Source organism: Podarcis pityusensis (genome assembly GCF_964106645.2).
Source record: "Podarcis pityusensis genome assembly, chromosome: 5".
NCBI lineage: Eukaryota > Metazoa > Chordata > Lepidosauria > Squamata > Lacertidae > Podarcis > Podarcis pityusensis.
In genome coordinates this window covers 88,584,310-88,612,237 of record NC_138032.1, presented here as the reverse complement: position 1 = coordinate 88,612,237, position 27,928 = coordinate 88,584,310, and the positions used below count along the sequence as shown (strand labels likewise).

Sequence of the window (27,928 nt, the reverse complement as noted above, 5' to 3'; positions counted from 1 at the left end):
TCACTGCCAATTCCCCCCCCCCCCCAGGAGTAGATCGCAGTCTCTTGGGAGTTGGACGTCCCTGGACGTCAGGATCCCTTCCAACTCTATGATTCTCTGAACTAAGCAGCTACTTACCTATAATATCATCTAGGGTGCACACTCAGTTTGCTAATCTGTTGCTGTTATGTACAGTGGTACCTCTTACGTACTTAATTCGTTCCAGAAGTCCGTTCTTAACCTGAAACTGTTCTTAACCTGAAACACCACTTAGATAATGGGGCCTCCTGCTGCTGCTACTGCACCGCCAGAGCACGATTTCTGTTCTCATCCTGAAGCAAAGTTCTTAACCCGAGGTACTATTTCTCTGTTAGCGGAGTCTGTAACCTGAAACGTATGTAACTGGAGGTACCACTGTACTAAGCTAGGATCCTATAACAATGGGCAAGTAGGATCCTAGAATGCAACAACTGATTGGCTGGCAGGAAAAGACCAATCAGGCTCCAGGAGGAAGTTAATCAGCCTATTAGGCTGGTAGGATAGTAGAATGCAACAACTGATTGGCTTGCAGGAGAAGACCAATCAGGCTCCAGGAGGGAAGCAGACTCAGCCAATCAGACGGGACTCATTGTGTAAATAATGTATATAAAAGCCTGAGGTTTGGGGGGGCGATTCAATCAGTGTTCTACAAGCTGCAATAAAGAGCATGAAATCACTACAGGACTCTGAGTATATCTCAGTTGTTTTTTTATTTTTTCGATGACAACTGTCTCTCACCTGTGTGTTTTAAGTAATAAAACCTAACCTTTGGGTTAAGTAAACTGTATATTAATGTTAACGGAAAAATCTAAGGGCTCCCTTGGACAAAAACAAAGACACCAACCAGGATAACTTGGAGCAAAACAGCAGCCTGTAGGCTTGGCCTTTATTGATCTGTTGCAACAGGGTGCTCCCCTCACTTGCAGGAGAGAGGAAGGACCCAGAAAAATGGTGTGCAAGGCCTTATAAAGACTTTTGAAATTCCCATCCTGTAGATCAAGACCACCTCCAGAAACATCATACATACATCACAGAAGGGGTGTAACCTAAGACCACCCCTCAGATACATCACTCCTACATCACAGAAAAGGCGGTCCAAAATAGAATTTTTAATATTGTTTTTCTCCTGTTTTTGTTTATCTCCTGTCTGGCAGGTTACTTGACTGGATTTCCTGGGGAGCCTGGCCAGTCTTTTGTAATGATAAATACTTAGTTCCTGGACCAGGTCACAGGCTCACACCCTATTCAAACATGAGACATACCCTTAAGACAGGATTTGTGAAGGAAAAGACAATAGGGTGGCTTTTCCAGTTTGACCTTGCAGAGAAAACATTTGCTCAGTTTAGGAATAAAAAATGGTTCCAGGTTGGCCTTCCTGTGCTGATCTATGTATGTGCTTGGTTGGTACACTTATGAACATTACCATATATTTAACAGCATAAAATTCCTATTACAATTAACCACACACATAAAGGGATTATCCACACTTAACTTTTGCCCCACTCTTTCCAGACAGAAATCTGCACCTTAACACTCCCTGTCCAAGCATTGTTGTTGTTTTGTCCCAAGCTTCCCCCTACGAAAGCTGCTCTTTAAAGCTGAATTGGAGCAAATGTCAATTCGGGTTTTACGTGTGTTGACATTTGCTCCAAATGAGTTTTAAAGAGTGAATTTTTGAGGGGAAAGCTTGTTGTTGTTGTTGTTTAGCCTTTTAGTCGTGTCCAACTCTTCGTGACCCCATGGACCAGAGCATGCCAGGCACTCCTGTCTTCCACTGCCTCCTGCAGTTTGGTCAAACTCACGTTCGTAGCTTCGAGAACACTGTCCAACCATCTCGTCCTCTGTCGTCCCCTTCTCCTTGTGCCCTCAATCTTTCCCAACATCAGGGTCGTCTCCAGGGACTCTTCTCTTCTCATGAGCTGGCCAAAGTATTGGCGCCTCAGCTTCAGGATCTGTTCTTCCAGTGAGCACTCAGGGCTGATTTCCTTCAGAATGGATAGGTTTGATCTTCTTGCAGTCCACGGGACTCTCAAGAGTCTCCTCCAGCACCATAATTCAAAAGCATCAATTCTTTGGCGATCAGCCTTCTTTATGGACCAGCTCTCACTTCCATACATCACTACTGGGAAAACCATAGCTTTATGGGAAAGCTTAGGAGCGGGGGGAGGGGAAGGGTGCTCAGATATGAAGCTTTGAGACCCTCCAAGCGTCCCTATTTTCCAGGGACGATTCCAGATTTACAGAAGCCGTCCTGGTTTCTAATTTGATCCCGGAATGCCCCGTTTTCCCTTAAAAGGTAAAAGGACCCCTGACCATTAGGTCCAGTCGCGGACGACTCTGGAGTTGCGGCGCTCATCTCGCTTTATTGGCCGAGGGAGCCGGTGTACAGCTTCTGGTTCATGTGGCCAGCATGACTAAGCCGCTTCTGGCGAACCAGAGCAGCTCACGGGAATGCCGTTCCGTTTTCCCTTAGGATGTCCCTATTTCCACGGGAGAAATGTTGAAGGGGATGGAGTAGAACGTCTCTGTTTTCACTGGAGAAATGTTGAAGGGCATGAGATGGTGCCTGGGAGGAGTGTAGGAAAGGTTAAGTGTGGATAAGCCCTCAGTAAACACACAGGTTAATGATCCCCTGGGCTTATCTCACACTGACACCAATGCCTTTGTCAATAGGCACACGGGAAGCTGGCCTACAGAGAGTCAGATCACTGGCCCATTTAGGTTGGTGTTGCTCTCACTGACTGGTAAGAAAGAAAGAAAGAGAAAAGAACTACAGTGGTACGTTGGTTCTCAAACTTAATCTGTTCCAGAAGTCCATTCCAAAACCAAAGCGTTCCAAAACCAAAACACGCTTTCCCATAGAAAGTAATGCAAAACGGATTAATCTGTTCTAGACTTTTAAAAACAACCCCTAAAACAGCCATTTAACATTAATTTTACTATCTAACGAGACCATTGAGCCATAAAATGAAAGCAATAAACAATGTACTGCAGTCAATCAATCAATCAATCAATCAGTAGCTGAACTGGGTTCCACACAGTCACCAAAACAAAACGGAAAAGCCACAAAAATGCAAAATAAATAGCAAAAACAGACAGACCTCAGCGTCACACTCAAAACGGAAGTGTAACACTCAAAACAGAGGAAGTTCAGCTTCCAATAAATGTTCGCAAACCTGAACATTTACTTCCGGTTTTGCAGCGTTCTGGTTCCAAGTTGTTCAAGTACCAAGGCATTTGAGAACCAAGGTACCACTGTAGAAGACTCCTCTTTCACCGATATATCCTAACTTTTATCCCGTACGGAGAAGGATGCACCCTCCCATCTCTTTCTTTTCCCAGCCGACCTCCTCCCTTCCCAGCCTAGCGCACAGCGTCTTTCACCTACTCTTCAATATCTTCATCTGCCTCCAATATTACCATAATACAGTAAGAGAATATTAAAGAGAGAGAGAGAGAGAATGTTAAAGGAAATAATCATAGAATGAAAAGAAAAAGGGATAGCTCAAGAACAGATAAGAACAGACTTCCAGCTATCCACCTGCCAGTTGGACGTGCAATAATTTTTGAACGATAAGTTTATTTAGGTGGAATTCAGCACAGCGCTAAGGAGATCATTCTGTCAGCATAAGTACCGTATTTTTTGCTCTATAAGACTGACTTTTTCCCTCCTAAAAAGTAAGGGGAAATGTGTGTGCGTCTTATGGAGCGAATGCAGGCTGCGCAGCTATCCCAGAAGCCAGAACAGCAAGAGGGATTGCTGCTTTCACTGCACAGCGATCCTTCTTGCTGTTCTGGCTTCTGAGATTCAGAACATTTTTTTTCTTGTTTTCCTCCTCCAGAAACTAGGTGCATCTTGTGGTCTGGTGCGTCTTATAGAGAGAAAAATACGGGTATTTCTGCTGGCCTGATGGAACAGTCTTCCTTCTGCTCCGTCTGTGTTCTGTTTGGGGGGCGGGTTCCTCCTGACCCTCCAAAGCAGATTGGTGGGGTGCATGAGGGGAGCGAGGAAGCCCCATTGCACAAGCAGGGGTCTTCTCACGAGCAGAACAGGGTGCTTGAATCTTGCCTTTCACCTTTTGGGAGGTCACTTCCCACAGCGCTCCTGAGGAAGGCAAATGTTGTCCCTATTTTCAAAAAGGGGAAAAGAGAGGACCCAAATAATTACCGCCCAGTCAGTCTGACATCAATACCAGGGAAGATTCTGGAGCAGATCATTAATCTGGTCTCCAGGGCCAGATGAACTGCATCCAAGAGTATTAAAAAAACTGGCAGATGTGATCTCAGAACCACTGGCAGTCATCTTTGAGAATTCCTGGAGAACAGGCGAAGTCCCGGCAGACTGGAGGAGGGCAAATGTTGTTCCTATTTTCACAAAGGGGAAAAGAGAGGACCCAAATAATTACCGCCCAGTCAGTCTGACATCAATACCAGGGAAGATTCTGGAGCAGATCATTAAGCAAACAGTCTGTGAGCACCTAGAAAGGAATGCTGTGATCACCAATAGTCAGCATGGATTTCTGAAAAATAAGTCATGTCAGACTAACCTGATCTCGTTTTTTGACAGAATTACAAGCCTGGTAGATGAAGGGAACACAGTGGATGTAGCCTACCTTGATTTCAGCAAGGCATTTGACAAGGTGCCCCATGATATTCTTGTAAAGAAGCTGGTAAAATGCGGTCTTGACTATGCTACCACTCAGTGGATTTGTAACTGGCTGACTGACCGAACCCAAAGGGTGCTCATCAATGGTTCCTCTTCATCCTGGAGAAGAGTGACTAGTGGGGTGCCACAGGGTTCTGTCTTGGGCCCGGTCTTATTCAACATTTTTATCAACGACTTGGATGATGGACTCAAGGGCATCCTGATCAAATTTGCAGATGACACCTGTCAGAGCTGCTTCCAGATCCTAGCTCACAGAGGATCACGCTAGCCAGCGATCATTAAATAAAAGTCTTTATTGAGTTACAGTTTCCATTCTCAAGCTGCTGCGTGCAACTCTACGTCTCATGGTTAGATCGGCGAAGCTCCATCTGAGTCTCCGCCCCTTGTACACCAACTTAATATCCTAGCCTTGCTCCACCTTTTCCGCCTGACTGTTCTTCTCTGGGTCCCTCTGCCCCCCGGGGTCTCTTCCTTCCGGGATTCCTCTGACGCTGACGCTGACCCCCCTGACTCTTCTCCCTCCTTTCGGCGGGCTTTAGGACCTGGCTCCCTTTCCGGGCTGCCTACTGCGCCACCTTCCTGTGCATTTGAACTTGGCCCGCGCGCCCAACCTTCCACCTTCCGTCTGACCGTTTCTTCGCTCCCCGATGGAGGTGTGGCCACTCCTGACTCGTGCCCTCCCCCCTGTTGTGAGCTGCCAGCGCTTGATCCCTGGCGCCCTTCCTCTTCCCTGCTCTCTGGCGGTGACGCTGGTCCCGATTTCCAACTGCTCCCCTCTGAGTCCCCTCTGGCTCTATCTTCCTGGGGTGTCCCCCTAGGCTCCCCCCTTGCCCTGGCCACTGGTGCTCCTTTCTGTGAATCTTCTGATTCACTGGAAAGACTCGGAGATCTCGGGTCGTCGTCATCACTCATCTTTTCTTCTGCCTCCTCCCCCTCGCTCTCTGTTTCCTCCCTTGCCCTTGCCTCTGCTCCTGAACCCCTGACATCCATCCCCCCCTCGAAGCCCCCTCTTCCCCCCTCCCCTCCTTCCGGTGCGGGATCTGGGTGCTGCCGTGTCAGGGGGACGAATGTCGGATACAGTTCGCTTCCCGTGGCGGGCCGCCATCCGAAGTCTTCCGGTTCTTCCTCCCTGCTCTCGTTGACGACGGTCACCTCCGCTTCCATCTCTGTGCCGCCGTGCTCGAAACCCGGGTCGTCCCCGAAAACGTCCATGTCCGTCTCTCCCTCGTTGCCTTCTGGAGACGTTGCTCGTCCTGGACCCTCCAGCCACCTTCTGCGGAACTGCTCCTCTGGTCGATCATCCCACCAATACGAGGGTTCTGAAGCAGATCCCGAGGGTGACCCCTCCGGGGAACGGGCGTCTCGTGTCGGTTCCTCGTCCGAGTCGAACCCCCGGAACGTGCTGGCTGAAAGCGTGGGCGTGAAAAGCCAGTCGTCGAAAAAGTCTGCTGGCATTGGCCTGTGTGGGAAGAGGGCATGAAACTCTTCTTTGAGCAGAGGTTCGTCTAAAGCGTAGCCCGGCACCCAGCTGTTGGCACTGGCCGGGGTGCCCTCCTTGGCGAGAAGGTATTCTACCCCCTCTTCCCCCCATCTGGAGTCCAAAATCTCCGTGACTTCGTTGATGCGCTCCTCCTGTGCCACTCCCCCTTGCCCGGTTCTCTCTCGGAGCGGACCCGGTGCCGTTCCTGGTTCCTGAAACCTGTGAGGTGCCTTGTAGGGAGTGAGCACCGATCTGTGGAACACCGGATGCATTCTGGAACCCTCCGGAAGAGCCAGTCTGAAAGCCACCGGGTTGACCTGTTCTTCGACTTGGTAGGGCCCCAGTTGTTTATGCCCTAGTTTCTTCTTCGCCAACGACCTGGCCGGCACTGCGTGGGCTGCTAACCAGACCCAGTCTCCCACATGGATCTCTTCGCCAACCCTTCTGTGTTTGTCCGCTTGTACCTTGTATGCGTGTTTAGCCAACTCCAGGTGCCGCCGCAGCTGATCGTGGACCTCCTGCAACTCCGACGCGAACGCATCTGCTGTCTGCGGCTCCCCCTCCCCCATTCTTTCCAGTCCCGGGAAGGTTCTGGGGTGCCTCCCGTTGTTGGCGAAGAACGGCGTGACCCCCGTGGACACGTGCTTCGTGTTGTTGTAGGCGAACTCGGCGAGAGGCAGGTAATCCACCCACGTCGCAGGCTGTTGATTCGCATAACATCTCAGGTACTGCTGCATGATGGCATTGACCCGCTCCGCTTGCCCGTTGGTCTGCGGGTGTCTAGCCGACGCCAGGTTGATCTTGACGTTCAGGAAGCCCATCAGCCTCTGCCAGAAGTTTGAGATGAACTGTCGCCCTCGGTCGGACAGAATAGACCGCGGCAGACCGTGAACCTTGAACACGTGGTCTATGAACAGTTTGGCGGTTTGTTCCGCCGTGGCCACCTTCGCACACGGAATGAAATGTGCCATCTTGGAGAACAAATCCACCACCACCAGCACAGCCGTCTTGCCCCTCGAGCTGGGCAGATCCGTGACAAAGTCCAGGGCCACTCTCTCCCATGGCTCGAACGGAGTTTGCAGCGGTTCCAGCAGTCCGGCCGGCGGTCTGTGCACTGGTTTGGACCTCTGGCAGGTGTCACACCTCGCCACGTAGTCCGCGACTTCCCCTCTCATTCCGGGCCACCAGAAGTCTCTGGCTACTAATTCCACCGTCTTCTCCTTGCCAAAGTGCCTGGCAGTGGGCGCGTCGTGCAGCTGCTGCAGTACCTTGGCGCGAAGTTCGTCTCCCGGCACGTAGATGGCCCCTTTACGGATGAGCAAACCATCTCGCAGCTGGAACTCGTCGGTCGCTGCCGTGCCCCTGTGCACCTCTGCCATCTTTGCTTGCGCGAAGGAGTCATCCTGCAACGCTCGTCGCACCGCATCCAGGTCAACTGTTGCCGCACGCCCACACTGTCGGTGCGAAGATGTGCATGGCGGCCGCTGGCGTTGCCTCCTCCAGATACTGTGGCTTACGGGAGAGAGCATCCGCCATGATGTTGGTGTCCCCCGGGACATACTCTATTCGGAAGTCGAAATTCGCAAAGAACTCAGCCCAACGTATCTGCCTCTGGTTCAGGAACTGTGCCGTGCGCCAGTGCTCTAGATTCTTGTGGTCCGTGCAGACCTGCACCGTGTGCTTGGCGCCGATCAGGAAGTGCCTCCACGCTTTGAACGCTGCATGAATGGCCAGCAACTCCCTGTCCCAGATGGTGTAGTTCTGTTCGGACTTGCTGAGCTTCCTTGAGTAAAACGCTCCCGGCCTCCAAACCCCCTGCGGGTCTTTCTGCAGCAGGACTGCTCCCACGGCTCTGTCCGAAGCGTCTGTCTCCACCCTCATCGGCCTGCTGGGGTTGACATGAAGCAGCTGCTCTTCCGACGCGAAGAGACGCTTGAGTGCCTGAAAGGACTGCTCCGCCTGCTCTGTCCAGATGAACTTCTTTTTCTTGGAGCTGAGCGTGTCCGTGATGGCCGCTGTCTGCATCGCAAAGCCTTTGATAAACTTGCGATAGAAGTTCGCGAAGCCGACAAACCGTTGGACCTCCTTCCGGTTGCGTGGGCTTTTCCAATCCAACACTGCTCGGACCTTGGCGCTGTCCATGGCGAGCCCTTTATCAGACAACTTGTAGCCCAGGAAATCCACCTCGGTCACGTCGAATTGGCACTTCTCCAGCTTGGCGTAAAGCCTATGTTGCTGTAGCCTGCTCAGCACTTCCTTGACGTGTCTGTCATGCTCCTGCTGCGATTCCGAAAAGATCAGGATGTCATCCAAGAAACAGACGCACGTCTTGTAGAGGAACCCCGCCAACACGTGATGCATGAAAGCTTGAAAAACGTGGGAGCCATTTTGCAATCCAAAAGGCATAACTCTATATTCGTAGGTGCCCAGGGGCGTGAACATGGCTGTCTTCCACTCATCTCCCTCCCGCATGCGAATGAGGTTGTATGCCCCTCGCAGGTCCAACTTGGTGAACACTCTGCCCTTCCGTACCTTTGCGAGGAGGTCGTCGATTCGGGGCATGGGGAAGTCCGATGGCTTGGTCACACTGTTCAAGATGCGAAAGTCCACTACAAGTCTTTTTTGGGGCGTGTCCCGCTTCTTAACAAAGAATACCGGACTGCCCCCCGCTGCCTTGGACTCTCGGATGAAACCGCGCTCCAAATTATGATCTATGAACTCTTTGAGTTCCTGCAGTTCGTCCTCAGACATGGAATACAGCTTCCCTTTGGGCAGCGCCGCCCCCGGCAGCAGGTCAATTTTGCAGTCATATGGTCTGTGGGGGGGGTAGCCTGTCTGCCTCTTTCTCGCAGAAAACCTCCAAAAATTCTGCGTACTTGTGGGGAACCGCTTGCAGCGTGCCTAGCTGCCGCTGTGACTCCTCTTCCCCTCCTTCCTGCCTGGGCACGATGCAGTGTTCAGCGCAAAAGGAAGAGCCGAAGGTCAGCTGCCTCTGGTACCAAGCCAGCGTCGGGCTGTGCTTGTCCAGCCAACTCATGCCCAATACAATGGGCGTGTCCGATAGTTGAGTGACATTGAAGCTGATGATTTCCCTGTGATTCCCAAGTCGCATCACCATTGGTGGCGTCTGCTTCACCACTTGCCCCCCTAGCAGCTCCCTGCCATCCACCGTGACAACCTGCAGGGGCAGCGTGGCAGGCAGCAACTGTATAGCGTGCCGGTCGACAAAGTCCTGCCCTATAAAGTCCGCATTGCTTCCGGAGTCAATGGTGATTGGCACGTCCATGGTGATTCCATTGGGCAGCTGGAGCGACGCGGTGAGCCTCACTACCGGTTTGGGCGGGAGGGGGTCCATGGGCTGTAAAATCTCTGGGGACTGCTTCACTGACACGTCTGGCTGGGCCCCAGTGCCTCTTCCTCCAACCAGACTCCTTCGTTTCCCTGCTGTGGTTGTCCTTGCTGCGTTGCTGCAGTTACCATTGCTGAGGCTGCAGTGTGCTTGTGGAGCCTCTGGGGACACTCTTTCGCCATATGCTGTGGATCATCGCAGATGTAACACTTCCTGTTCCCTCTAGGAGGCTTCGCTTTCACTGCTGCCGGTGCTAGGGCTCTGGCTGCTGACTGAGCCCTTGCACCTCCAACCTCCATAGGTTCCTCTCCTCCTCCTGGCGGAGGCGTGGATTGCGCACGCGCTGCTTCTCTGGGAAGGAAGGAGGAGCCCCTGGCTGGTTCGCGCCCTCCACGCCCTTCGTCCCTGCTCCACGGACGTCCTTCCAGCCGCACCCCCACCGCCAGCGCCCTCTGAACGATCTCCTGCGTGGTCCGGGGTCTCTCCCCCCTCGCAATTTCATCTTTAACCGAGCCGTGCAATCCCTCCCAAAACAGGTCTCTTACAGGAGCCGAATCTCTGTCCCATTCCAGGGCACTGACCAAAGCGAAAAAGCGGGCATGGTACTGCCTTACGCTGGCCCTCCCTTGCTTCAGTCCATGTATCTCCTGCCGAGCAAGATCCACGTCAATGCTTGATAAAAAGCACCCATCCATCGCTTTAATAAAGGCATCCGCATTTTGGAGCGCCGGATCCTTATCTCTCCACAAATTGCGCAGCCATGCTTTAGCATCTCCATGCAAATGGGACATGATGAATCCCACCTTCTCTTGCTCATCTCTAAAGTCTTTGTTCAGCAGTTGCAGTGCACACATTACATCTGCTCTAAAGTTGGGGTACTGTTGCAAATTCCCATCGAAGTGAGAGACCAGACCGCCTGTTCGTCTCCCCAACCCAATCCCCTCCGGTTTGGGTGTCAGTTGCCCTTGCTTCGTAAGCACTTCCAACCTGACCTGGAGATCCCTGTAGGCGGCAGCTGCGTCCTCCTCTCTCTTCCTGGATGCAAGAGCCTCGGCATTCAGTCGTGTCACTGCTTCTCTGAGTTCCACTATCTGCTGTTCGGCCGTCATGTTGTCTGCCGTTCGTGAGCTCGCTAGTAGGCACCCGCTTTCTCTCCTCTCCGCGAGGACGTAGATGCCCACAATCTAGGGATGGAGCTTACTGTCAGAGCTGCTTCCAGATCCTAGCTCACAGAGGATCACGCTAGCCAGCGATCATTAAATAAAAGTCTTTATTGAGTTACAGTTTCCATTCTCAAGCTGCTGCGTGCAACTCTACGTCTCATGGTTAGATCGGCGAAGCTCCATCTGAGTCTCCGCCCCTTGTACACCAACTTAATATCCTAGCCTTGCTCCACCTTTTCCGCCTGACTGTTCTTCTCTGGGTCCCTCTGCCCCCCGGGGTCTCTTCCTTCCGGGATTCCTCTGACGCTGACGCTGACCCCCCTGACTCTTCTCCCTCCTTTCGGCGGGCTTTAGGACCTGGCTCCCTTTCCGGGCTGCCTACTGCGCCACCTTCCTGTGCATTTGAACTTGGCCCGCGCGCCCAACCTTCCACCTTCCGTCTGACCGTTTCTTCGCTCCCCGATGGAGGTGTGGCCACTCCTGACTCGTGCCCTCCCCCCTGTTGTGAGCTGCCAGCGCTTGATCCCTGGCGCCCTTCCTCTTCCCTGCTCTCTGGCGGTGACGCTGGTCCCGATTTCCAACTGCTCCCCTCTGAGTCCCCTCTGGCTCTATCTTCCTGGGGTGTCCCCCTAGGCTCCCCCCTTGCCCTGGCCACTGGTGCTCCTTTCTGTGAATCTTCTGATTCACTGGAAAGACTCGGAGATCTCGGGTCGTCGTCATCACTCATCTTTTCTTCTGCCTCCTCCCCCTCGCTCTCTGTTTCCTCCCTTGCCCTTGCCTCTGCTCCTGAACCCCTGACAACACCAAACTGGGAGGGGTGGCTAACACCCCAGAGGACAGGATCACACTTCAAAACGACCTTGACAGATTAGAGAACTGGGCCAAAACAAACAAGATGAATTTTAACAGGGAGAAATGTAAAGTACTGCACTTGGGCAAAAATAATGAGAGGCACAAATACAAGATGGGGGACACCTGGCTTGAGAGCAGTACATGTGAAAAGGATCTAGGAGTCTTGGTTGACCACAGACTTGACATGAGCCAACAGTGTGACGCGGCAGCTAAAAAAGCCAATGCAATTCTGGGCTGCATCAATAGGAGTATAGCATCTAGATCAAGGGAAGTAATAGTGCCACTGTATTCTGCTCTGGTCAGACCTCACCTGGAGTACTGTGTCCAGTTCTGGGCACCACAGTTCAAGAAGGACACTGACACACTGGAATGTGTCCAGAGGAGGGCAACCAAAATGGTCAAAGGCCTGGAAACGATGCCTTATGAGGAACGGCTAAGGGATCCGGGCATGTTTAGCCTGGAGAAGAGGAGGTTAAGGGGTGATATGATAGCCATGTTCAAATATATAAAAGGATGTCACATAGAGGAGGGAGAAATGTTGTTTTCTGCTGCTCCAGAGAAGCGGACACGGAGCAATGGATCCAAACTACAAGAAAGAAGATTCCAGCTAAACATTAGGAAGAACTTCCTGACAGTAAGAGCTGTTCGACAGTGGAATTTCCTGCCAAGAAGTGTGGTGGAGTCTCCTTCTTTGGAGGTCTTTAAGCAGAGGCTTGACAACCATATGTCAGGAGTGCTCTGATGGTGTTTCCTGCTTGGCAGGGGGTTGGACTCGATGGCCCTTGTGGTCTCTTCCAACTCTATGATTCTAAGGCAGCTTACACTTGAAACACACTAGGTCTTTCAACCGGGAGTGCTTTCTCAAATAAAAACATACTTTTTCTTAAGCACCGTTTTAGGTTCACCTCCTTTATTGATTTCCCCTTGCCCTCTGTTTTCTTTAGATTTAACTGCTGCTGCCCTTTTTACCCAGGTGGAATCTAGACACATATAAAAAAAACGCTGCAAAAATGCTTTTTAAAAAAACACATTTTGAAAAATATACAGATTTTGCCATAGCTCACGATCGCCATCTAGTGTCACCTTTGCATAATGCACTTTACCACACACTTAAAACGTTTTCATTGCAGCTGAGTCCCCAGACTCAGTTTACAAAGTGCTCCCCCTTCCCCAAAGAAAACTAATTACAGATCGAAACAAATTTCCTGAGAAATATACAAGCTAATCTCAACGTCAAAGTGAATGACAGAATTCTATATAAAAAACGAATCGGTTAAAACAAATTGCTTCCTTTACAAAAAAGATTAAATATCAGCAATGTAAAAAAAATGTGGTTGGTGCAGTATGGTGCTCCCAGTTAATTGAAACAATGACTTTTTCCGGTTGGACCTAGGAAGACTTAAATGTCTTGTAGGTCATCTTTTCTGCATTAGGTGAACTTCTTCATGAATCGCAGTTTGGCATATGCTATCAGGAGGAAGATGACTGTCATACAGCCAAGAGCCACAATGTTCTCCCACATTGCCCAGTTGGTAGCCTCTATTCCCTGTCCGCAGAGGTATTGTTCGCCATAGCACCTGTCAAAAAGGATAGTACACACATTCAGAATGTTATTCATTAACTGAAGCAATGCTGCAGCGCTAGAAAGACAACCCATTCACTCAGCGGCGTAGCGTGGGTTATCAGCACCCGGGGCAAGGCAAATAATTTGCGCCCCCTAACCCGGGGCAAGGCAAGTACAGTAATTTACTCTCCCAAGCAGCAGCAGCAGCGAGGCTTCTCTTTCCCCCGCGCTCTCCTGGAGCTGCCTCTTTTCTTTCCTTTTTTCCCTTTCTCCAAGGCTTTTCGCTTTCTCTCCTTAATTGATTCCTCCTCCACACCGCAGCGTTTCCTAGCTGCTTCCCCCCCCCCTTCCCCTCTCTCTCCTCCTCGCTCTGCTTGCCTTGCCCTGCACCGGCAGCAGCAGGCACAGCCAGACCCCCGCCAGCCAGCCCGCCCGCCCGCCCACCCGGCTTCCTCTCCTTTTTTTGCCCGCGGCAGAAGGCTTCGCTCTCCCCCTTCCGCGACCTCCTCGCCAAGCCGAGCGAGCGCGGGCTCCCTAACCCGTGGATTTTAGTAGGGGCAGAGAGCTGCTAGTGCGAGCGCGCCCCCCGCCCATGTTGCGCCCGGTGCGGCCGGCCCCCCTGGCACCCCCCACGCTACGCCACTGCATTCACTATTCCCAAGCACGGAAAACAAATGCTTGCTGATCCAAGGCTACCAAGGTTGCCATTGTGAATACACACAATTCCCCCCAAAGGCCAACTCTTGCTGCATTCTTCATTTCATTTTTACTGGGTTTTTCCTACCACTTTATGCACCTCTGACAATGCCCTCTGCAAATAATTTGTGGGAAATGAGCACCGGGAGAAGAATTAGACCCTTTTCCATTGAATTCATAGAATCATAGTATTATGTATTAAGATTAGCTGCAGTTTGCACTCAGGGCCACCAGTATGCAAATGAAGGATTGATAACTGTAGCTCGCTGATTGGTTAGCTAGTTGGGAGTTGTTACTGTTACAAGTTACTTAGTATTACATAAAGCAGGGGACGCGGGTGGCGCTGTGGGTTAAACCACAGAGCCTAGGACTTGCCGATCAGAAGGTCGGCAGTTCGAATTCCCCAACGGGGTGAGCGCCCGTTGCTCGTTCCCTGCTCCTGCCAACCTAGCAGTTCAAAAGCATGTCAAAGTGCAAGTAGATAAATAGGTACCACTCGGGCGGGAAGGTAAGCGGCATTTCCGTGCGCTGCTCTGGTTTCGCCAGAAGTGGCTTAGTCATGCTGGCCACATGATCCGGAAGCCTTACGCCGGCTTCCTCGGCCAATAAAGCGAGATGAGCGCCGCAACCGCAGAGTCGGTCACAACTGGACCTGATGGTCAGGGGCCGCTTTACCTTTATTATATAAAGCAGCCAGCTTGGCTGCAGTCAATCTGACTCCAGGAACAGTTCTAACTGCTGTAATAAAGAGCTATGAATCTAACAGAGCTGTGTCCTTCGTCCATCATTCTCACTATTTAACTATTTAATAGAGTCGGAAGGGACCCTGAGGAACATCTATTCTGACTCCCTGCAATGCAGCTGTCCCATAGGGGGATCGAATCTGCAACCTTGGTGTTATCAGCGCCATGCTTTAACCAACTGAGCCATTTCCCTGGCACACTGAGCCACATTGCTGTATACACACACATAGGCTGAGACAGACATACCAGCTTCTTCTAGTGAAATACGTATGTGTCATGCTTTGTTGGTCCAACTGAAATAAGTCTGTTATGACTATCTTAGGCACAAATTGGATCCGGTACATTGTGGATCAGGAATGTTGAGGAGCCTTCTGTAGCCAAAATGTAGTACAGTGGTACCTCGGGTTACATACGCTTCAGGTTACATACGCTTCAGGTTACAGACTCCGCTAACCCAGAAATAGTGCTTCAGGTTAAGAACTTTGCTTCAGGATGAGAACAGAAATTGGGCTCCGGTGGCGCAGCGGCAGCAGGAGGCCCCATTAGCTAAAGTGGTGCTTCAGGTTAAGAACAGTTTCAGGTTAAGTACGGACCTCCGGAACGAATTAAGTACTTAACCCAAGGTACCACTGTAATCAGCACACAAGGATGTAGCTTAAAGGGACCCCTGACCATTAGGTCCAGTTGAGGACGACTGTGGGGTTGCACAGTGATATTGCCCGATAGGCCGAGGGAGCCGGCGTTTGTCCACAGACAGCTTCCGGGTCATGTGGCCAGCATGACTAAGCCGCTTCTGGCAAACCAGAGCAGCGCACGGAAACACCGTTTACCTTCCCTCCAGAGCGGTACCTATTTATCTACTTGCACTTTGACGTGATTTCGAACTGCTAGGTTGGCAGGAGCAGGGACTGAACAACGGGAGCTCACCCCGTCGCGGGGATTCAAACCGCTGACCTTCCGATTGGCAAGCCCTAGGCTCTGTGGTTTAGACCGCAGCGCCACCCGCATGTTGAATGTTGAGGAGCCTTCTGTAGCCAAAATGTAGTAATCGACACACAAGGATGTGGCTTACGGGAACTGAAATATTTTGTACAAGCACACAGTGGCTTTAGGAGGGAAATTCTTTGTGAGTTTGGTTTCTGGGTTCTTTATATGGGACCTTGATGAGAGGGACTGTTCTTCTGTTACTGGAAATAAATGACTGGTTTTCAGTAGAATTGTGAAGAACCATGACATGCATATGACATGATTTAGGAAGTGTTTTTCTTAGGGAGCAACCCCAAACTGACGAGGATAGTAATTCTTCTGGAAGAGAATGTATGTGCTCCACCCACCTCCAGCTGAGATACTCACATTTCTCTGGTCTGAGGAGAACTTGGGGGACAGCTTTGCAATGGAAAGGATTCTGTGGCGTTTGCACAGAAACGCAGGTCTCTAAACTCGTTGACTTCAAGGGCCTGTGTAGGAAGCCAGAGAGCAAAATAGAGCCGCAATAATACCAAAAAGAGAATCTCCAAACCAGCCTGTTGTATCAACTGAATATTTGCTGATTTTAATACAGCCATGGTCAATCTGTGCAACTTTGCCTTTTTTAAAAAAATAATGTTTATTGATTTTAACATATAAATTATAAAATGTACCACAAAACTTATCACTAATACAATCTTTTTAGACTTCCATCAGCACCTCTGATGATCCACCGTTTTAACCACTTCTTATGCATTTCTTAGCTTTATATCGCCTTTACATCTCTTAACAAATCATTCTTCCCCTTCTCCATTTTTGCAATACTTCCAATCATACTCCTCACAAAACTTCTTGCAAACCTACAAACGTCGTCTGATCTTCACAAATACTTTTCAAATAGTCCGTAAATTTACTCCAGTCTTCCGTGAATTTCTGGTCCCTCTGGTTTCGAATCCTTCCTGTTAGTTTATCTAGTTCTGCATAGTCTATTAACTTCATAATCTGTGCAACTTTGTCAACAGCAAATATGCCTACACAGAGTGTCATGACTTCACCAGCTTACAAGTATCAATATTTTATTTATTGTTCAGGTTGCTCCTTTGGAAATAGGTTTAAAAACAGCCGTGACCTTATTTTGTGAAAAAACCACGCTTTTAATCAAGGGCCGTAACAATCACGATTCTCTTCTGAAAATCCTGCTTAAGAAGGAGTGGCTGTCTCAACAACTGTTTATATTTAAGTGCATCTGATATTTAACTTGAGGCTCATCTGATGCACAGAAGCTGTCCAATGTAGCCATGCATCCCTAGAGTCTAAGGCATCTCTCCCAGTGTGATGGCCTGGGATTCGGACTCGGGAGGCTAAACCTGAGGAATCCCAGCCTGCACAGGAGTCCCCGCCTCCAGAACCAGCTGAGCCGGGGCTGGGGCTTGAGCCTGAAGGGTCCTCACCTGTGCTGGATCCTCAGGTGCAGGCACCAGCTGAGTCTTAACTGGCTCCTGAGATGATGGAGGACCCATTGCCTGCAGGTGCTCCACTCTCAGCCCAGTCAGGGGAAGCTGAGGTTGCCTCTGGGTCCGGTAACCCTCCAGCCTCTCCTGAACTGCAGAGGCTCAGGGCAGAGAGGCAGAGGGAACTAAGTTCCCACAGGAGGAGTGCTCGCCTCCAGGCCAAGAGAGGCGAGTCACCTGAGGATTGGTGCTGCCCTGTGCCTCGGGGCAGATAAAAGCCAGCCAGCCTCAGTCTCAAGTTGTGGGAGCAACTTCATTGGTTGTCAGTTCCTGCCTGAACCCTGTCCTGCTATCCTGCCGGAGCTCCTGACCTCACCTGACTACCTGCCCTGCATCCAGCTTCAACTTTTACGGACTGCCTCCATACTGCACCTTTGACCTTGGACTGGACTCGGATCTCGCCTCTTGGTTAGCCCACGGGACCAGCACACCCAGCCAGCCTTCAGCCAGCCTGCCCAAGATGGATCCCAGTCTTTCTTCTTCCTTCTTCTTCTTCCCAGAACCCCCTGCTAAAAACTCTCTCTTCCTGTCACTTCAAACACATACCCCATGACCTTGCCAACATCTGTCTCCCCATCAACCCCTTTTGTCATGCAAACAGAAGACAAGCCAGGCTGCTTTGTATAAGCCATCCCAAGGATTCCTTGTCTGGTGCAGTCCTGCAGCTTGTACTTCCATCAATATCCCAACCAATCAAAATCTTACCATTTATTAATTTCTAGGGTTTAGAGGGGTCCTCCCCAATCTATGTTAACTGTAGCATACTCACCGTGAGGCCGTATCTGGGAATGCTGAAATATTTCAACCAGTTCAGCCAACCCATGACGGTGGGAAGGTTCACCAGTAAGCCAGAAAATATCTGGAATTTGGAGAGAGAGAAACAGTGCGAATAAATTCACAATTTAAAGAATTAGGCCCCGAGGCAACTACCCATCGTAACACCTCCGCCCATTCAGCAACAACTCCTTTTATCGCACGAACTGCGGTGGGATTGCGGGAGGTCAGGATCTGGGATTGAACTTTCCAAAATATGGAACAGCAGAAAAAGGCAGTCATGGTTGTAGTAATAATAATAATAATAATTTTTATTTATACCCCGCCCTCTCCAGCCAAGGCCGGGCTCAGGGCGGCTAACAAGCAATAATAAAAATAAGTTGAATGAATACAACTTAAAAACAAAATTAAAATACAACATTAAAATATTGAAACATTAAAATATTAAAATGTAGCCTCATCGCAGAGGCTGATGTAGAGTTGATCCCAAGCCTACGTGACACACGCAAGACTCACCAGCATGAAGACAAAGCAGATGGTGATAAGTAAGTTGGCAATGGCTACTACGTCCATCCCTGCGGAGATTGCGAGGGCCATTGAGGTGGATGTGTAGCACAACAGCACAAGAGTCAGCATGAAGAAGAAGAATCGGCCCGCATCAGCCTGGTAGCCTGAAAACAGGAAGAGGATAGGTGCAATGAACAATCAAATCACGAAGTAGAAGACTGGAAAGGATATTTCTAAAAACAAACAAACCCAGAAGCTTTCATTTTGGGAATTATAGGGACAGAACTACCCAAACTGTACAGAAACTTATTAATGTATGCTACTACAGCGGCCAGTGGGACATGGGTGGCGCTGTGGGTTAAACCACAGAGCCTAGGACTTGCCGATCAGAAGGCCGGCGATTCGAATCCCCGCAACGGGGTGAGGTCCCATTGCTCGGTCCCTGCTCCTGCCAACCTAGCAGTTCGAAAGCATGTCAAAGTGCAAGTAGATAAATAGGTACCACTCCGGCGGGAAGGTAAACGGCGTTTCCGTGCGCTGCTCTGGTTCGCCAGAAGCGGCTTAGTCATGCTGGCCACATGACCCAGAAGCTGTACGCCGGCTCCCTCGGCCAATAAAGCGAGATGAGCGCTGCAACCCCAGAGTCGGCCACAACTGGACCTAATGGTCAGGAGTCCCTTTACCTTTTTTACTACAGCGGCAAGAATGTTACTTGCTCAAAAATGGAAAGAAGAAGATGAAGTCCCAGCAAAAAAAGAATGAATACGAAAACTGATGGAATATGGGGAAATGCTGAAAGTTACTGGAAAAATAAGAAATCAAGATAACAAACTTTTTATAAAAGAATGGAAATGGTTAATAGCGCAGGCTAGAGGTATGGCTGCACAGAGATATTTTCCTCTGCTGAGGCCTCTGTGCATATGAAGAGTCCCAGCAAGGAAGCATGAGGTTGACCTGTTCGTTGGTATGACAGCGTACAAAAATACAGATTATTATTTACCAATCATCCAGTAGCTTATACATGAAAATATGATTGCAGGCATGGTCCTCATGGGTAGCAGGTCTCCAATCATCAGGGCAAGGAAATATGCAGAGACTCTGTAATATCCGCTGGTATACTGGTGGCTGTGAAGACAGGAAAGAACATGGCTTACTGGAAAGGTACACACATGATAAGAGAAATTTAAGGACTTGCTAATTAGGAAAATAGGGGATGCAGGTGGCGCTGTGGGTTAAACCACAGAGCCTAGGGCTTGCCGATCAGAAGGTTGGCGGTTCAAATCTCCGCGACGGGGTGAGCTCCCGTTGCTCGGTCCCTGCTCCTGCCAACCTAGCAGTTCGAAAGCACATCAAAGTGCAAGTAGATAAATACCTTCCGGTGGGAAGGTAAACGGCGTTTCCGTGCACTGCTCTGGTTCGCCAGAAGCGGCTTAGTCATGCTGGCCACATGACCCAGAAGCTGTACGCCGGCTCCCTCAGCCAATAAAGCGAGATGAGCGCCGCAACCCTAGAGTCGGCCACGACTGGACCTAACGGTCAGGGGTCCCTTTACCTTTACCTAATTAGGAAAATACTTTGGCCACCTCATTAGAAGAGAAGACTCCCTGGAAAAGACCCTGATGTTGGGAAAAAATGAGGGCACAAGGGAAGGGGAAGACAGAGGACGAGATGGTTGGACAGTGGACAGTCAAAGCTACGAACATGAGTTTGACCAAACTGCAGGAGGCAGTGGAAGACAGGAGTGCCTGGCTTGCTCTGGTCCATGGGGTCACGAAGAGTCGGACACGACTAAACAACAGCAAAATTAGGAGAACAGAAAGGAACCATTTCATAGAATCATAGAACTTGGAACGGAGTTCCAACAGAGTTGGATCATTGAGTCCAACTCCCTGCAATGCAGGAATCTCAACTAAAGCCTCAATTAAAGATGGATGTCCAACATCTACTTAAAAACCTCCAATGAAGGGAGTCTGTTCCACTGTCAAAATTTTATCAGACTCAGAGTTTCACATCTGCCACTGATGCTCTGTCTTGCTTAATGAAATATATCTCCTGCTCACTTCTAACAAATAAATGTTTCTCTTCTCTTCAGCTGGAGTTGCAATCCCTCTAGTGATATTAATTATAAAACGTACATGTTTATAAATACACGGTCAGGACTCAATCACTTCTAAGTTTTCATTCCTGACATGGAGCTCAAGGAGACATTCTCAGCATTCCCAAGCAATCTCCCTCATGGAAACATCACCACTAGACCTGCTCAGCTTTGGTACGTGTGCGTTCTGATCCTCTACATAGTTTTCTCAAACTCACGCTAGTGTTGAAATACTGCCCAGAGCTACAGAAATTCCATTTTCATGAGCTAATGGGATTTGCTTCCAAGAAGTCAAGGACCAATTATCACATCAGGCTTTACCAGACTCGGCTCGGCTCTTTGATGGATTTCCATGCTTTATCAGTGAAGGGTATTCTACTTGCGCTGTTCTCACACTGCAGTGGTCCACATGGGATGTGAACTGACAGTATGTAGTTAACATACTGAGAACTGTTCACTGCTCCCATATGTTTCCAGCTGCAATACAGTGGTACTTTGGTTGTTGGCTCCTGAACAAATCGGTTCCTGAACGCCACAAACCTGAAAGTGAGTGTTCCGGTTTGTGAATGTTTTTTGGAAGCCGGACGTCTGACGAGGCTTCTGATTGAGTGCAGGAAGCTCCTGCAGCCAATCGGAAGCCACGCCTGGGTTTTCAAACTGTTCTGGGAGTCGAACGACTCCTGGAATGGATTAAGTTTGACAACCAAGGTACCACTGTACAGTGGTACCTCGTATTACAGATGCTTCAGGTTACATACGCTTCAGGTTACAGACTCCGCTAACCCAGAAATAGCACCTCGGGTTAAGAACTTTGCTTCAGGATGATAACAGAAATCGCATGGTGGCGGTGTGGCGGCAGCGGGAGGCCCCATTAGTGGTATCTCAGGTTAAGAAAAGTTTCATGTTAAGAACGGACCCCGTTTTTTTTACACCCCCTTTTTTATATAAAAAAATGGTCATTCCTGCTTATAAACTTCAACCACACCCATTTTTATATGCAATTCCTGGAGGATTGGCCATGGGTGAGTGCAGCCCTCAGCCCAAATGAGGTTAGCCACCCCCTGTGCTTTGAAACTTCCTACTAACTCATAGAATCATAGAGTATAGAGTTGGGAGGAAATGAATGAAGGAACGAATGAACCTTTATTTGCTTCAGCCATCGGCCATAGCAATAAAACAACAATACGATATATAAAGAATAGAAATTATAAAGTCAATTATACACTTTAGGGTCCTGAATCAACAGTCAAATAGTGGACCTTATTCTGATTGCCCCAGCTTAAAACCTTGCAACCTTTGCTGTCACCCGCTCATCTTGATCTGCCAAGAGAAAGGACACTGTGGCAGTGGTTGGGCGACCCGGAATGGACAATAAAAGAAGGGTGATAATCTCATTCCTCAAGCCTTTATAAAGAGGGCAAGCCAGAAGGGCATGCGCCACTGATTCGGGACTGCCATCTCCACAGGGACATAAGCGTTTTTGTGTGGAATCTGTTGGAATCGTCCCTCAAGTACAGCCGAGGGCAATACAGTGGTACCTCGGGTTAAGTACTTAATTTGTTCCGGAGGTCTGTTCTTAACCTGAAACTGTTCTTAACCTGAAGACCACTTTAGCTAATGGGGCCTCCTGCTGCCGCTGTGCCGCCGGAGTACGATTTCTGTTCTCATCCTGAAGCAAAGTTCTTAACCCGAGGTACTATTTCTGGGTTAGCGGAGTCTGTAACCTGAAGCGTATGTAACCTGAAGCGTATGTAACCTGAGGTACCACTGTACATTCCATCTTGTGAGAGTAAAAGAGAATTGGAAAGGACCCTGAGAGTCATCTCATTTAAGCCCCTGCAAATGCAGGCATCTCAACATAAAGCATTAGATGTCAGGGAAAGGGTGAATCATCCGTTCTGTTGAATAGCACGGTGAATTGTCACTTCCGTTGCTACCCCCAACCGCAGCCTTATTTCCTGTCCTGGTGTTTCCTGAGTCTCAGACAGAATGAGAGTACAGTCATACCTCGGGTTACAGACACTTCAGGTTGCGTTTTTTCAGGTTATGGACTGCCGAAACCTGAAAGTACCGGAATGGGTTACTTCCGGGTTTCGGGGGTCACGCATGCATCTGTGATAGATGGCTATCCAGCCTCTGCTTCTAAACCTCCAAGGAAGGAGAGTTCACAACCTCTCAAGGGAGACCGTTCCACTATTGAACAACTCTTATTGTCAGGAAGTTCTTCCTGATATTTAGTTGGGATCTCCTTTCTTGTAACTTGAAGCCATGGGTTCTGGTCCCGCTCTCCAGGGCAGAAGAAAACCAGCTTGTTCCCTCCTCCATGTGACAGCCCTTCAGATACTTGAAGATGTCTATCATATCTCCGCTCAGTCTCCTTCACCCTCATCTTCTCCCCTGCCCTCCAAGGGTGCCATCTCTAGGGGGCTCTGGGTGCTTGAGCACCCACCAAAATGTTAGGGTGGGTGCCCAGCACCCACACCGCATGGCCCCCAACGCAACTTCTGGTGCCTCGTGAAACACCAGAAGTCACGTCCGAGGCACACAGCAGAGCGGAAATACAGGGCAAACGACATGCTGTATTGAATGAATACAGAGTGTAGTACAGTGGTACCTCGGGTTAAGTACTTAATCCGTTCCAGAGGTCTGTACTTAACCTGAAACTGTTCTTAACCTGAAGCACCACTTTAGCTAATGGGGCCTCCTGCTGCTGCTGCGCCGCCGGAGCACAATTTCTGTTCTCATCCTGAAGCAAAGTTCTTAACCTGAAGCACTATTTCTGGGTTAGTGGAGTGTGTAACCTGAAGCGTATGTAACCTGAAGCGTATGTAACCCGAGGTACCACTGTACAGTCATACATTGGGTTACAGCTGCTTCAGGTTGCGTTTTTTCGGGTTATGGACCGCCGAAACCTGGAAGTACCGGAATGGGTTACTTCCGGGTTTCGGGGGTCACGAATGCACGGAACTGCTAAATCGCGCTTTGCGCATTCGCAGAAGTGCCGAATCGCAACCCGTGTGTGTGTAGATGTGCCACTGCGGGTTGCGAATGTGCATCTCGCACAGATCACGTTCACAACCTGAGCGTCCACTGTACCCCTAAACATTTTTTAAAGAAAAAAAGCACTGGGAAGGACTACACTCTGAAGGGATTCAGCCCACAGATTTACCACCTCAGTGCGAACTAGGCCTAGGGCAGGGGTCAGCAACCCAAGGCCCATGGGTCCCAAGTGGCCCATGGGGGTTGTTTAACCGGCCCATGACCCCTGCCTCCCACTTGGCCGGCTCCCGTGTGTCGTGCTAAATCGGCACGGAGCAGAGCGGGGACCGCCTTCCGCAACGCTGGCGGGCTCCCCATTGGCTGCAGGAAGCTCCTGCAGCCAATGGGAAGCTGTGCATGCCTCCTCTCCACCGGAAGGAGCGCCAGAAATAGTGTTTGCGCGCACACACACACACTACTGCCCACAGCGGCATCTGCGAGACCATGAACAGCCCCAAGCCACAAAAACTTTGCCGACTCCTGGCCTAGGGTTTTGCATTATCCCAGACGCTAGAAATTAAAAAAGGAACTTATTTCAAGGAAACGGGATAGCTCAGTTGGTTAGAGCACGGCGCTGATAGTGCCAAAGCTGCGGGTTCAATCCCCATATGGGACAGCTGGATTCAGGGGGTCAGACTAGAAGATCCTCAGGGTCCCTTCCAACGTTACAATTCTATAAAATCTAGGCTTCCAGGTGTCATAAGAAAGCTGCAGAAATAGTGCAGGATAGTAGGCACCCCGGAAATGATCTCTCAGCTTCTGCCTTCTGGAAGAAGGTACAGGGTTATAAAGACCAGGACTAGCTGTCTGAGAAACAGTTTTTATCCAAATGCGATTTTGGTTTTAAATGCAGTGTAAGGTAGTCTCTGGGACGCGGGTGGCGCTGTGGGTTAAACCACAGAGCCTAGGGCTTGCCAATCAGAAGGTTGGCAGTTCGAATCCCCGTGACGGGGTGAGCTCCCATTGCTTGGTCCCTGCTCCTGCCAACCTAGCAGTTCAAAAGCACGTCAAAGTGCAAGTAGATAAATAGGTACCGCTCCGGTGGGAAGGTAAACGGCGTTTCCGTGTGCTGCTCTGGTTTGCTAGAAGCGGCTTAGTCATGCTGGCCCCATGACCCAGAAGCTGTCTGCAGACAAATGCCGACTCCCCCGGCCAATAAAGCGAGATGAGTGCCGCAACCCCTGAGTCGGCCACGACTGGACCTAATGGTCCGGGGTCCCTTTACCTTTACCTTAGGGTAGTCTCTGTTGGAGTATATTATATTTAATTATGGGGTATCAGAATTTTTAGGGGGCTAACCAGGCTGGGATAGCTGGGATAGCAGGCTTGTTGGTTTTTGAATGTCTGAAGTAGATATTTTTCAATTTCGTTGTTCTGCATGGGACAATGACAATAAAGATTATTGTATCATATCAACCAGCCCCTCTTTTCCACTAACAAATCCATCTGCCCTTCCCTGCTGCCTCCCCATTTCCTTAGAGGAGGTTTGATACTTACACAAACAACTTCTTATCCCTGATAAACAGCTCGATTGCCGACACACTGGAGAAGCACTGGTTTGTGGTTACGAAAAACAAAGATCCAACTCTGAAAGAAGCAACCAAAAGTAAGGCAGCTACCTTCATTAACTGCTTCGGAAGCTTTCTGTAGGATCACTGAACCCTATGGTAGGAACACATATTATTTCTTATGCAGGCAAGTCACCGTGGTTTTCTGCTGTTAAACTGAGATAGCTCTTGACCTTAGAGTACGGTACGTTAGAGCATCTTTTCAAGAACTGCTCATAGGTCATATGGCTGCGTTTGTTTCAACTCCAAAAATAAAAAGGAAATTACCATATTTTTCGCTCTATAGGATGCACCGGACCATAGGAGGAGGAGAACAGGAAAAAAAAATTTCTCCCCCTCTCTGCACAGCGCCCCTTCAGTGAAGCGGCAGGAGAAACGGAGCCCCTTCCATTTCTCCTCCCGCTTCACTGAAGGGGTGCTGCGCAGAGAGGGAAAACTGTGCAGCACCTCTCCAGCGAAGCGAAGCCTGGAGAGCAAGAGGGATCGGTGTGCACCGACCCCTCTCGCTCTCCAGGCTTCAGGCGGCCATCCGCAAGCCTTTGGAGGCAGCGGGAACTCCTGCCGTGCTCCAAAGGCTTGCGGATAGCTGCCTGAAGCCCCCAGAGCACAGCCTTTGAAGCCTCCGCAGCCTGGCTTGCGGAGGCTTTGCACAGCTAACCCCAAGCTAGAACAGCACTCCGTCTCCCTGTTCTGGCTTTGGGCTTAGCCCTGCAGCCTGCATTCGCTCTATAGGACGCACACACATTTCCCCTTAATTTTTGGAGGGGAAAAAGTGCGTCCTATAGAGTGAAAAATACGGTAATTTTGCAAACCATTAGCCGGGAGGGAGGGAACAACTTCCCTCTCTCCCGGCTAAAGGTTTACAAAATTAATTTTTGCATCTTTGCTTTTTACTCCCTTTCCTATTCTTGTTATACCATTACCTAAAATGGCTCAGTTGAGCCAAAGTGATTCTATATGAGCCAATTATATATGAGCCAATTATATATGAGCCAATGTGATTAGATGTAAAACTAACAAAAGTTATTTAAAAATTAATAATGATATCATGGAAAATAAACCTCGAGAAAAGCATCAGGGATTACCGGTTTTGAATGCCGCTTTGATCAAGTTTTACACCAAAGAAAATGGCCCCCACGATCAGTGCCAGGACAACTGTCACAAGGACCTGGAATGTGGGAAAGGAAAAAGAGATTAATTATGTACCCGTCCACTGGCACAGCAACAGAATGCAACGGTCAAAGGGTATCTGACCATCCTGAACAAAACAAACAAGGAAGGCAATGATATCCACAGGCTCGGAATTAGTTCAGGGTGCATTCAGATAACAGGTTTACAGGGGCAAATGAAGGCGTTGTAACACCGGGGGCGAGGCGTCGATACGTAGGGCCCCTCCTACCTACGGGACTGCCTCTCCTGGTATGCCCCACGGAGGACCTTAAGGTCCATAACTAGCAACACCCTAGTGGTCCCGGGCCCTAAGGAAGTTAGATTAGCCTCAACCAGAGCCAGGGCCTTTTCAACACTGGCTCCAGCCTGGTGGAACACTCTGTCTCTTGAGACCAGGGCCCTGCAGGTTCTGATTTCTTTCCACAGGGCCTGTAAGACAGAGTTGCTCCACCTGGCCTTTGGCTTAGAATCAGTTTGATTCCCTCCCCCTCTCTCTTTTTCCTTTCTCCTCCTATGAAGAGACTGTATCCTAATGTTTTAATGTTGTATCTTAATCTTTTAAATTGTGTTTTAATCAACTTGTTTTTATTATTGGTTGTTAGCTGCCCTGAGCCCGGTCTTGGCTGGGGAGGGAGGGGTATACTAAATTTAAAAAATTATTATTATTATTATTATTTGCAGCATCACTATGTACGGCGCATGCGCTGTACGTAGTGCCGCTGCACATGCGCTGTACGTAGCACCGCTGCACATGCACTGTACATAGCGGTTTGCTGCTGCCGGCGCTCCCACGCTGTACGGATGATACTGGCATCCTCTGTTCGCGGCTGCAGCTGCGAACAGAGCACCCTCTATATGCGGCTGTAGTGGCGACAGAGGGATCCCAACGCCGTCCGCACGGTGCTCCAGCGGCGCCGGTGGCAAACCGCAATGTACAGCGCATGTGTGGCGTTGTTACATACCGTACATGCATGTGACGCCACATATACGCTGTACATAGTGGTTTGCCGCCGGCGCTGGGATCCTCTGCTCGTGGCTGCAGCCACGAACGGAGGATCCTCCACATGTGGCAACGGCGGCGCGGTGGCTGCTCGCACCGTGGCGGCAGGGCGATCCCCTGCAGGTTGCCTTCTTGTCACCCCCCCAGACATGGCACCCAGGGCGCACAGCCCCCTCCGCCCCCCCCCGTTGCGATGCCACTGCCTGCTTATTGAGCATGCATTTTGATTTGCTTGAAGGGAGATGAGATGTTGCCGCATCAACACAAGCTAGGGTTGCCATGTTTCAAGAAGTGAAAATCTGGCACAGACAAATTTGTTGTCCTTTTAAAAAAGAAAATCCCCAAAGTTGTTGGGCTTGTTTTAGGAAAACCCCAAGGTTGTTGCGCTTTTTCTGGAAAAAATGCGAAAATCCAGAAAATTCCCTCCTGCACATCACTTCCGCCATATGGCAACTCTATCTACCCTTTCCAGTGCTCTTTGCCCATCACTTTCCTTGCTGCAAACAGTCCAGTCTTTTAAGGAAGGGGGTTAGTTGTGCAAGACCTCCCCACCTGCTATAATTTAGCAAGCTGGATTTGCCAATACAGTGAGCCCACAGCTTACACTGCTGTTACATTCTGGGGATTGCGCCAAAAGCCAAAATCATGCATAGTCAAGACATAATGGTGGATGGGATTGCCAAAGTCATTTTTCCTGGAACCCCGTTCCCGTTAAATATTTTTGTAATTTTTTGCCATGTGTGTACAGCTGAATGCGCGCAGGTCAA

General features: G+C 49.7%; 1 protein-coding gene across 1 annotated transcript in view; it reads right to left on the bottom strand.

Annotated features, from left to right (window-relative positions):
* Positions 1–12,421: 12,421 nt before the first annotated feature.
* Positions 12,422–27,928, bottom strand: part of LOC308477155 (broad substrate specificity ATP-binding cassette transporter ABCG2-like) — a 41,731-nt gene continuing 26,224 nt past the window's right edge. Inside the window, exons 10-16 of the mRNA XM_081005494.1 lie at positions 26,077–26,159; positions 24,921–25,010; positions 19,290–19,414; positions 18,299–18,453; positions 17,778–17,867; positions 15,885–15,988; positions 12,422–13,105 (exon numbers count right to left, since the gene is read on the bottom strand). Coding sequence (XP_080861620.1) covers positions 12,958–13,105; positions 15,885–15,988; positions 17,778–17,867; positions 18,299–18,453; positions 19,290–19,414; positions 24,921–25,010; positions 26,077–26,159 — 795 coding nt within the window. The 3' untranslated portion in view covers positions 12,422–12,957. The remainder of the gene's footprint in view (positions 13,106–15,884; positions 15,989–17,777; positions 17,868–18,298; positions 18,454–19,289; positions 19,415–24,920; positions 25,011–26,076; positions 26,160–27,928) is intronic.